This window comes from Lampetra fluviatilis, unplaced genomic scaffold (assembly GCF_964198595.1).
Source record: "Lampetra fluviatilis unplaced genomic scaffold, kcLamFluv1.1 SCAFFOLD_300, whole genome shotgun sequence".
NCBI lineage: Eukaryota > Metazoa > Chordata > Hyperoartia > Petromyzontiformes > Petromyzontidae > Lampetra > Lampetra fluviatilis.
The window spans coordinates 95,601-107,059 of NW_027621570.1; the positions used below are offsets into that span (position 1 = coordinate 95,601).

Consider the following 11,459-nt stretch of genomic DNA (forward strand, 5'->3'; position numbering starts at 1 on the left):
AGCGTTTTATTTTTTAATTTATTAAATAAACCCCTCTTATTATTTTATTTTATAAAACATACTAAAATAATTATTTTATAGCGTTTTATTTTTTAATTTATTAAATAAACCCCTCTTATTATTTTATTGAATAAAACATACTAAAATAATTATTTTATAGCGTTTCATTTTTTAATTTATTAAATAAACCCCTCTTATTATTTCATTAAATAAAACATAATAAAATAATTATTTTATTATGTTTTATTTTTTAATTTATTAAATAACCCCCTCTTATTATTTCATTAAATAAAACATCATCAAATAATTATTTTATAGCGTTTAATTTGTATTCTTCTATTAAATAAAACCTTATTATTTAATTAAATAAAACGTCATAAAATACATTTTTTATGTTTAATTTTATTTACTTTATTAAATACAACCTTTTTATTACGTTATTTCTTTCGGTAAAGTCACGTAGAAGGGAAATCATGAAATTTAAAAAATAACGCATCATGAAATACACATTTAAAACATCACGTATTCCAAAGTGCTCGTATTACGAGATGCGACTGTAGTTAGTTGTGCTAGTTGTGGTTGTTGTTGTTGTTGTTGTGGTTGTTGTTGTGGTTGTTGTGGTTGTTGTTGTGGTTGTTGTGGTTGTTGTTGTTGTTGTCGTGGTTGTTGTTGTGGTAGTTGTGGTTGTTGTTGTTGTTGTTGTTGTTGTGGTTGTCGTGGTTGTTGTTGTTGTTGTGGTTGTTGTTGTTGTGGTTGTTGTTGTTGTTGTTGTGGTTGTTGTTGTTGTGGTTGTTGTTGTTGTGGTTGTTGTTGTTGTTGTTGTGGTAATTGTGGTTGTTGTTGTTGTTGTTGTTGTGGTTGTTGTTGTGGTTGTTGTTGTGGTGGTTGTGGTTGTTGTTGCTCTTGTTGTTGTTGTTGTGGTTGTTGTGGTTGTCGTGGTTACCTGAAGTGGTAGTTGTGGTTGTTGTTGTTGTGGTTGTTGTTGTTGTGGTGGTTGTTGTGGCTGTTGTGGTTGTTGTTGTTGTGGTTGTTGTGGTTGTTGCTCTTGTTGTGGTTGTTGTTGTGGTTGTCGTGGTTACCTGTAGAGGTAGTTGTGGTAGTAGTTGTTGTGGTTGTTGTTGTGGTTGTTGTTGTTGTGGTTGTTGTTGTGGTTGTTGTTGTGGTTGTCGTGGTTGTTGTTGTTGTGGTTGTTGTTGTGGTTGTTGTTGTTGTTGTGGTAATTGTTGTTGTGGTTGTTGTTGTTGTGGTAGTTGTGGTAGTAGTTGTTGTGGTTGTTGTGGTTGTTGTTGTTGTGGTTGTTGTGGTTGTTGTTATTGTGGTAGTTGTGGTAGTAGTTGTTGTGGTAGTTGTGGTAGTAGTTGTTGTGGTTGTTGTGGTTGTTGTTGTTGTGGTTGTTGTGGTTGTTGTTGTTGTTGTTGTGGTTGTTGTTGTTGTTGTTGTGGTGGTTGTTGTGGTGGTTGCCGTGGTTACCTGTAGAGGTAGTGAGGGCGGTTGCTGGCGATGACGACCACAGGGACATCGTGAGCTCCACTCAGACCCATCTACCATCAACACACATCAACACAACATCAATCAACAACAACAACAACATCAACAACAACAACATCAACAACACTCAACAACAACATCAACAACATCAACAACAACATCAACAACATCAACATCAACAACATCAACAACATCAACAACATCAACAACATCAACAACATCAACAACATCAACAACATCAACCAACATCAACATCAACAACACAACATCAACAACATCATCAACAACAACATCAACAACATCAACAACATCATCAACAACATCAACAACATCAACATCAACAACATCAACAACAACATCAACAACATCAACAACATCATCAACAACAACATCAACACAACATCAACAACATCAACATCAACACAACACTCAACAACAACATCAACAACATCAACAACATCAACAACACTCATCAACAACAACAACAACATCATCAACATCAACAACATCAACAACATCAACAACATCAACAACATCATCAACAACATCATCAACAACATCAACAACAACATCAACAACATCAACAACATCATCAACAACATCAACAACATCATCAACAACATCAACAACATCATCAACAAACATCAACAACAACATCAACAACATCAACAACATCATCATCATCAAACATCATCATCAACAGCAACAACATCAACACCATCACCACCACCACCATCACCACCATCACCATCACCACCACCACCACCATCACCACCATCACCATCACCACCACCACCACCATCACCACCATCACCATCAGTGTATTGGTGAGTGTGGTGGTGAGTGTGGTGGTGAGTGTGGTGGTGAGTGTGGTGGTGAGTGTGGTGGTGAGTGTGGTGGTGAGTGTGGTGGTGAGTGTGGTGGTGAGTGTGGTGGTGAGTGTGTGGTGAGTGTGGTGTGGTGGTGAGTGTGGTGGTGAGTGTGGTGGTGAGTGTGGTGGTGAGTGTGGTGGTGAGTGTGGGGTGGTGAGGTGTGTGGTGGTGAGTGTGGTGGGAGTGTGGTGGTGGAGTGTGGTGGTGAGTGTGGTGGTGAGTGTGGTGGTGAGTGTGGTGGTGTGTGTGGTGGTGAGTGTGGTGGTGAGTGTGTGGTGGTGGTGGTGAGTGTGGTGGTGAGTGTGGTGGTGAGTGTGGTGGTGATGTGGTGGTGAGTGTGGTGGTGAGTGTGGTGGTGAGTGTTGTGGTGAGTGTGAGTGGTGAGTGTAGTGGTGAGTGTAGTGGTGAGTGTAGTGGTGAGTGTAGTGTGAGTGTGGTGGTGAGTATGGTGGTGAGTGTGGTGGTGAGTGTGGTGGTGAGTGTGGTGGTGAGTGGTGGTGGTGAGTGTGTGGTGAGTGTGGTGAGTGTGGTGGTGAGTGTGGTGTGGTGAGTGTGTGGTGAGTGTGTGGTGAGTGTGGTGGTGAGTGTGGTGGTGAGTGTGGTGGTGAGTGTGGTGGTGAGTGTGGTGGTGAGTGTGGTGGTGAGTGTAGGGTGGTGAGTGTAGGTGGTGGAGTGTAGTGGTGAGTGTGGTGGTGAGTGTAGTGGTGAGTGTGGTGGTGAGTGGGTGGTGGTGAGTGTGTGGTGGTGGTGAGTGTGGTGGTGAGTGTGTGGTGAGTGTGGTGGTGAGTGTGGTGGTGTGAGGTGGGTGAGTGTGGTGTGAGTGTGTGGTGAGTGTGGTGGTGAGTGTGGTGGTGAGTGTGGTGGTGAGTGTGGTGGTGAGTGTGGTGGTGGTGAGTGTGGTGGTGAGTGTGGTGGTGAGTGTGGTGGTGAGTGTGGTGTGAGTGTGGTGGTGAGTGTAGTGGGAGTGTGGTGGTGAGTGTGGTGGTGAGTGTGGTGGTGAGTGTGGTGGTGAGTGTGGTGGTGAGTGTGTGTGTGAGTGTGTGTTGGTGAGTGTGGTGGTGAGTGTGGTGGTGAGTGTGGTGGTGAGTGTGGTGGTGAGTGTGGGTATGTGGTGGTGAGTGTGGTGGTGAGTGTGGTGGTGAGTGTGGTGGTGAGTGTGAGTGTGTGTGAGTGTGGTGGTGAGTGTGGTGGTGAGTGTGGTGGTGAGTGTGGTGGTGAGTGAGTGGTGAGTGTGGTGGTGAGTGTGGTGGTGAGTGTGGTGGTGAGTGTGGTGGTGAGTGTGGTGGTGAGGTGTGGTGGTGAGTGTGGTGGTGAGTGTGGTGGTGAGTGTGGTGGTGAGTGGAGGTGGTGAGTGGGGTGAGTGGTGAGTGTGGTGGTGAGTGTGGTGGTGAGTGGTGGTGAGTGTGGTGGTTGAGTGTGGTGGTGAGTGTGTGTGAGTGTGGTGGTGAGTGTGGTGGTGAGTGTGGTGGTGAGTGTGGTGGTGAGTGTGGTGGTGAGTGTGGTGGTGAGTGTGGGTGGTGGTGAGTGAGTGGTGAGTGTGGTGGTGAGTGTGGTGGTGAGTGTGTTGGTGAGTGTGGTGGTGAGTGTGATGGTGGTGAGTGTGGTGGTGAGTGTAGTGGTGAGTGTGTGGTGAGTGTGGTGGTGATGTTGGTGAGTGTGTGGTGGTGCAGTGTGGTGGTGAGTGTGGTGGGTGAGTGTGGTGGTGAGTGTGGTGGTGAGTGTGGTGGTGAGTGTGGTGGTGAGTGTGTGGTGAGTGTGTGGTGTGGTAGGTGGTGAGTGTGGTGGGTGAGTGTGTGGTGAGGTGTGGTGAGTGTGAGTGGTTGGTGAGTGTGGTGGTGAGTGTGGTGGTGAGTGTGGTGGTGAGTGTGTGTGGTGAGTGTGGTGGTGAGGTGTGGTGGTGAGTGGGTGGTGAGTGTGGTGGTGAGTGTTGGTGGTGAGTGTGGTGTGTGTAGTGTTGGTGGTGAGTGTGGTGGTGAGTGTGGTGGTGAGTGTGAGTGTGGTGGTGAGTGTGGTGGTGAGTGTGGTGGTGAGTGTGGTGTGAGTGTGGTGGTGAGTGTGGTGGTGAGTGTGGTGGTGAGTGTGGTGGTGAGTGTAGTGGTGAGTGTAGTGGTGAGTGTAGTGGTGAGTGTGGTGGTGAGTGTGGTGGTGAGTGTGGTGGTGAGTGTGGTGGTGAGTGTGGTGGTGAGTGTCTAGTGGTGAGTGTAGTGGTGAGTGAGTGGTGAGTGAGTGGTGAGTGTGGTGGTGAGTGTGGTGGTGAGTGTGGTGGTGAGTGTAGTGGTGAGTGTGGTGGTGAGTGTGGTGGTGAGTGTGGTGGTGAGTGTGTTGGTGAGTGTAGTGGTGAGTGTGGTGGTGAGTATGGTGGTGAGTGTGGTGGTGAGTGTAGTGGTGAGTGTGGTGGTGAGTGTGGTGGTGAGTGTGGTGGTGAGTGTGGTGGTGAGTGTAGTGGTGAGTGTAGTAGTGAGTGTAGTGGTGAGTGTGGTGGTGAGTGTGGTGGTGAGTGTGGTGGTGAGTGTGGTGGTGAGTGTGGTGGTGAGTGTGGTGGTGAGTGTGGTGGTGAGTGTAGTGGTGAGTGTGGTGATGAGTGTGGTGGTGAGTGTGGTGGTGAGTGTAGGTGGTGAGTGTAGTGGTGAGTGTGGTGGTGAGTGTGGTGGTGAGTGTGGTGGTGAGTGTGGTGGTGAGTGTGTTGGTGAGTGTGGTGGTGAGTGTGTTGGTGAGTGTGGTGGTGAGTGTGGTGGTGAGTGTGGTGGTGAGTGAGTGGTGAGTGTGGTGGTGAGTGTGGTGGTGAGTGTGGTGGTGAGTGTGGTGGTGAGTGAGTGGTGAGTGTGGTGGTGAGTGTGGTGGTGAGTGTAGTGGTGAGTGTGGTGGTGAGTGTAGTGGTGAGTGTGGTGGTGAGTGTGGTGGTGAGTGTGGTGGTGAGTGTGGTGGTGAGTGTGTTGGTGAGTGTGGTGGTGAGTGTGCTGGTGAGTGTAGTGGTGAGTGTGGTGGTGAGTGTACTAGTGGTGAGTGTGTTGGTGAGTGTGATGGTGAGTGTGGTGGTGAGTGTGGTGGTGAGTGTGGTGGTGAGTGTACTAGTGGTGAGTGTGGTGGTGAGTGTGGTGGTGAGTGTACTAGTGGTGAGTGTGGTGGTGAGTGTGGTGGTGAGTGTACTAGTGGTGAGTGTGGTGGTGAGTGTAGTGGTGAGTGTGGTGGTGAGTGTGGTGGTGAGTGTGGTGGTGAGTGTAGTGGTGAGTGTAGTGGTGAGTGTAGTGGTGAGTGGTGAGTGTGGTGGTGAGTGTGGTGGTGAGTGTGGTGGTGAGTGTAGTGGTGAGTGTGATGGTGAGTGTAGTGGTGAGTGTAGTGGTGAGTGTAGTGGTGAGTGGTGAGTGTGGTGGTGAGTGTGGTGGTGAGTGTAGTGGTGAGTGTGGTGGTGAGTGTGGTGGTGGTGAGTGTGGTGGTGGTGAGTGTGGTGGTGAGTGTAGTGGTGAGTGTAGTAGTGAGTGTAGTGGTGAGTGTGGTGGTGAGTGTGGTGGTGAGTGTGGTGGTGAGTGTGGTGGTGAGTGTGGTGGTGAGTGTGGTGGTGAGTGTGGTGGTGAGTGTGGTGGTGGTGAGTGTGGTGGTGAGTGTAGTGGTGAGTGTAGTAGTGAGTGTAGTGGTGAGTGTGGTGGTGAGTGTGGTGGTGAGTGTGGTGGTGAGTGTGGTGGTGAGTGTGGTGGTGAGTGTACTAGTGGTGAGTGTGTTGGTGAGTGTGGTGGTGAGTGTGGTGGTGAGTGTGGTGGTGAGTGTGGTGGTGAGTGTGGTGGTGAGTGTGGTGGTGAGTGTGATTGTGAGTGTGGTGGTGAGTGTGGTGGTGAGTGTAGTGGTGAGTGTGTTGGTGAGTGTGGTGGTGAGTGTGGTGGTGAGTGTGGTGGTGAGTGTGGTGGTGAGTGTGGTGGTGAGTGTAGTGGTGAGTGTGGTGGTGAGTGTAGTGGTGAGTGTGGTGGTGAGTGTGGTGGTGAGTGTGTTGGTGAGTGTAGTGGTGAGTGTACTAGTGGTGAGTGTGGTGGTGAGTAGTGGTGATGATGGTGGTGATGCTGAGTGAGTGGTGAGTGTGGTGAGTGTGGTGAGTGAGTGGTGAGTTCCTCACCGGGGCTGGTGAGAAGGTGAGTGAGGCGGGATCGCGACACGCACAGAGGGAGCCGAAGCCCTCGTGTGTTGGTGAGTGTAGTGGTGAGTGTGGTGGTGAGTGAGTGGTGAGTGTGGTGGTGAGTGAGTGGTGAGTGTGGTGAGTGAGTGGTGAGTTCCTCACCGGGGCTGGTGAGAAGGTGAGTGAGGCGGGATCGCGACACGCACAGAGGGAGCCGAAGCCCTCGTGTGTTGGTGAGTGTAGTGGTGAGTGTACTAGTGGTGAGTGTGGTGGTGAGTGAGTGGTGAGTGTGGTGGTGAGTGAGTGGTGAGTGTGGTGAGTGAGTGGTGAGTTCCTCACCGGGGCTGGTGAGAAGGTGAGTGAGGCGGGATCGCGACACGCACAGAGGGAGCCGAAGCCCTCGTGTGTTGGTGAGTGTGGTGGTGAGTGAGTGGTGAGTGTGGTGGTGAGTGAGTGGTGAGTGTGGTGAGTGAGTGGTGAGTTCCTCACCGGGGCTGGTGAGAAGGTGAGTGAGGCGGGATCGCGACACGCACAGAGGGAGCCGAAGCCCTCGTGTGTTGGTGAGTGTGGTGGTGAGTGAGTGGTGAGTGTGGTGGTGAGTGAGTGGTGAGTGTGGTGAGTGAGTGGTGAGTTCCTCACCGGGGCTGGTGAGAAGGTGAGTGAGGCGGGATCGCGACACGCACAGAGGGAGCCGAAGCCCTCGTGTGTTGGTGAGTGTGGTGGTGAGTGAGTGGTGAGTGTGGTGGTGAGTGAGTGGTGAGTGTGGTGAGTGAGTGGTGAGTTCCTCACCGGGGCTGGTGAGAAGGTGAGTGAGGCGGGATCGCGACACGCACAGAGGGAGCCGAAGCCCTCGTGCGTTGGTGAGTGTGGTGGTGAGTGTACTAGTGGTGAGTGTGGTGGTGAGTGAGTGGTGAGTGTAGTGGTGAGTGTGGTGGTGAGTGTGGTGAGTGAGTGGTGAGTTCCTCACCGGGGCTGGTGAGAAGGTGAGTGAGGCGGGATCGCGACACGCACAGAGGGAGCCGAAGCCCTCGTGTTTGGAGCAGAAGCTGCGGCGCCGTGAAGACACGGGGCCCGCAGGCCAGCCACAGTCAGCCTCTACGCACACGCACACGCACACACAGTGACACACACACATACACACACACATACACACACACATACACACACACGCACACACACACACACACGCACACACACACACATACACACATACACAGTGACACACACACGCACACGCACACACATACACACACACGCACACATACACACACAGCCACAATCAGCCTCTACTCACACACACAGTGACACACACACATACACACACACACAGTGACACACACACACACACAGTGACACACACACACACACAGTGACACACACACATACACACACACACAGTGACACACACACACACAGTGACACACACACACATACACAATCATACACACACACATACACACACACACACACATACACACACACACAGCCACAATCAGCCTCTACTCACACGCACACACACACATACACACATACACACAGTGACACACACACAGTGACACACACACACAGTGACACACACAGTGACACACACACAGCCACAATCAGCCTCTACTCACACATACATACACCCACGCACTCACCCACCCACCCACTCACCCACTCACTCACTCACTCACCCACCCACCCACCCACCCACTCACCCACCCACCCACCCACTCACCCACTCACTCACCCACTCACTCACCCACTCACTCACCCACTCACTCACCCACTCACCCACTCACCCACTCACCTTCCACAGGAACCAGGGTGATTTCAGTCCTCAGGAGGACCGGGTCTGCCCAGGATGTGAGTGACGGAGAGTGGGAAATCAACTCTCCCTTACTCTCACCTGGGGAGAGAGTGGGTGGGTGGGTGAGTGGGTGAGTGGGTGGGTGGGTGAGTGGGTGAGTGGGTGGGTGGGTGAGTGGGTGAGTGGGTGGGTGGGTGAGTGGGTGAGTGGGTGAGTGGGTGAGTGGGTGGTTGGGTGGGTGAGTGGGTGGGTGGGTGAGTGGGTGGTTGGGTGAGTGGGTGGGTGAGTGGGTGGGTGGGTGAGTGGGTGGGTGGGTGGGTGGGTGAGTGGGTGAGTGGGTGGGTGAGTGGGTGGGTGAGTGGGTGAGTGAGTGAGTGAGTGGGTGGGTGGATGGGTGGGTGAGTGGGTGAGTGGGTGGGTGGGTGGGTGAGTGGGTGGGTGAGTGGGTGAGTGGGTGAGTGGGTGGTTGGGTGAGTGGGTGGGTGGGTGAGTGGGTGAGTGGGTGGGTGGGTGGGTGGGTGGGTGTGTGAGTGAGTGAGTGGGTGGGTGGGTGGGTGAGTGGGTGAGTGAGTGAGTGAGTGGGTGGGTGAGTGGGTGGGTGTGTGAGTGAGTGAGTGGGTGGGTGAGTGAGTGGGTGGGTGTGTGAGTGAGTGAGTGGGTAGGTGGGTGAGTGGGTGGGTGAGTGAGTGAGTGGGTGGGTGAGTGGGTGGGTGGGTGAGTGGGTGAGTGAGGGGGTGAGTGGGTGGGTGAGTGAGTGGGTGGGTGAGTGAGTGAGTGGGTGAGTGGGTGGGTGGGTAGGTGAGTGGGTGACTGAGTGAGTGACTGACTGAGTGACTGACTAAGTGACTGACTAAGTGACTGACTGACTGAGTGAGTGACTGACTGACTGACTGGGTGACTGACTGACTGAGTGAGTGACTGACTGAGTGATTGAGTGAGTGAGTGAGTGACTGACTGAGTGAGTGACTGACTGAGTAATTGAGTGAGTGACTGAGTGAGTGAGTGACTGACTGAGTGATTGACTGACTGACTAAGTGACTGACTAAGTGAGTGACTAAGTGACTGACTGACTGAGTGAGTGACTGACTGAGTGACTGACTGACTAAGTGACTGACTAAGTGAGTGACTAAGTGACTGACTGAGTGAGTGACTAAGTGACTGACTAAGTGAGTGACTGAGTGAGTGACTGAGTGACTGAGTGTCTGACTGAGTGAGTGACTGACTGAGTGAGTGAGAGACTGACTGAGTGACTGACTAAGTAAGTGACTGACTGACTAAGTGAGTGACTGACTGAGTGACTGACTGACTGAGTGACTGACAGACTGAGTGACTGACTGACTGAGTGACTGAGTGACTGAGTGAGTGACTGACAGACTGAGTGACTGACTGACTGAGTGACTGAGTGACTGACTGACTGAGTGACTAAGTGAGTGACTAAGTGACTGACTAAGTGAGTGACTGAGTGAGTGACTGAGTGAGTGACTGAGTGACTGAGTGAGTGACTGACTGAGTGACTGACTGACTGAGTGACTGGGTGAGTGACCGACTGAGTGACTGACTGACTGAGTGACTGATTGACTGAGTGACTGACTGGGTGACTAAGTGACTGACTGAGTGACTGACTGACTGAGTGACTGACTGAGTGACTGACTGACTGAGTGACTAAGTGAGTGACTGACTGACTGAGTGACTGACTGGGTGACTGACTAACTGACTGACTAAGTGACTGACTAAGTGAGTGACTAAGTGGGTGACTAAGTGACTGACTGACTAAGTGACTGACTGAGTGAGTGACTGACTGACTGGGAGACTAAGTGAGTGACTGACTGGGTGACTAAGTGACTGACTGACTGAGTGACTGACTGACTGAGTGACTGACTGACTGGGTGACTAAGTGAGTGACTGACTGAGTGACTGACTGACTGAGTGACTGGCTGGGTGACTGAGTGAGTGACTGAGTGACTGACTGACTGACTGACTAAGTGACTGACTGACTGACTAAGTGGGTGACTGACTGGGTGACTAAGTGAGTGACTAACTGGGTGACTAAGTGAGTGACTGACTGGGTGACTAAGTGAGTGACTAACTGGGTGACTAAGTGAGTGACTGGGTGAGGGTCTCACCGCCGTTGTAGAGGACCAGGGCCCAGGCGTCGCGCCAGGCAAGGCCTGAGGCCTGCACGCTGCCTAGCTCCGTGAGGCGCAAGCGGGCAGACGCAGAGAGGTGGAACGAACCCTCATCCTAGACAGTGAGTCAGTCAGTCAGTGAGTCACTCAGTGAGTCACTCACTCAGTCAGTCAGTCACTCAGTCAGCCAGTCAGTCACTCACTCAGTCACTCAGCTCCGTGAGGCGCAAGCGGGCAGACGCAGAGAGGTGGAACGAACCCTCATCCTAGACAGTGAGTCAGTCAGTCACTCAGTCAGTGAGTCAGTCAGTCACTCAGTCAGTGAGTCACTCAGTCAGTGAGTCACTCAGTCAGTCAGTCACTCACTCAGTCAGTCACTCAGTCACTCACTCAGTCAGTCAGCCAGTCAGTGAGTCACTCACTCAGTCAGTCACTCACTCACTCACTCACTCAGTCACTCACTCACTCACTCACTCACCCACCCACCCACCCACTCACTCACTCACCCACCCACCCACTCACTCACTCACCCACCCACCCACTCACCCAGACACTCACCCAGTCACTCACTCACTCACCCACCCACCCACCCACTCACCCACCCACCCACCCACTCACCCACCCACCCACTCACCCACCCACCCACCCACTCACCCACCCACCCACCCACCCACCCACCCACCCACCCACCCACCCACCCACCCACTCACCCACCCACCCACCCACCCACTCACCCACCCACCCACGCACCCACTCACCCACTCACCCACTCACCCACTCACCCACTCACCCACCCACCCACCCACTCACCTACACACCCACCCACTCACCCACTCACTCACCCACCCACCCACCCACCCACTCACTCACCCACCCACCCACCCACTCACCCACCCATCCACCCACCCATCCACCCACTCACCCACCCACCCACCCACCCACTCATCCACCCACCCACCCACTCACTCACTCACCCACCCACCCACCCACCCACCCACCCACTCACTCACCCACCCACCCACTCACCCACCCACTCACTCACTCACCCACCCACCCACCCACTCACTCACCCACCCACC

The 11,459-nt window shown here is 52.3% G+C and overlaps 1 protein-coding gene across 1 annotated transcript in view; it reads right to left on the bottom strand.

Annotated features, from left to right (window-relative positions):
* The window catches only part of LOC144955429 (protein O-linked-mannose beta-1,2-N-acetylglucosaminyltransferase 1-like), a gene marked incomplete at its 5' end in the record, with an annotated part of 73,878 nt that extends 63,380 nt beyond the window's left edge, over positions 1 to 10,498 (bottom strand). The window contains 4 exon segments of the mRNA XM_078885646.1: positions 1,471 to 1,541; positions 7,430 to 7,557; positions 8,255 to 8,353; positions 10,378 to 10,498. Of these exon segments, the coding sequence (XP_078741772.1) occupies positions 1,471 to 1,541; positions 7,430 to 7,557; positions 8,255 to 8,353; positions 10,378 to 10,498 (419 nt within the window).
* Positions 10,499 to 11,459: the final 961 nt, after the last annotated feature.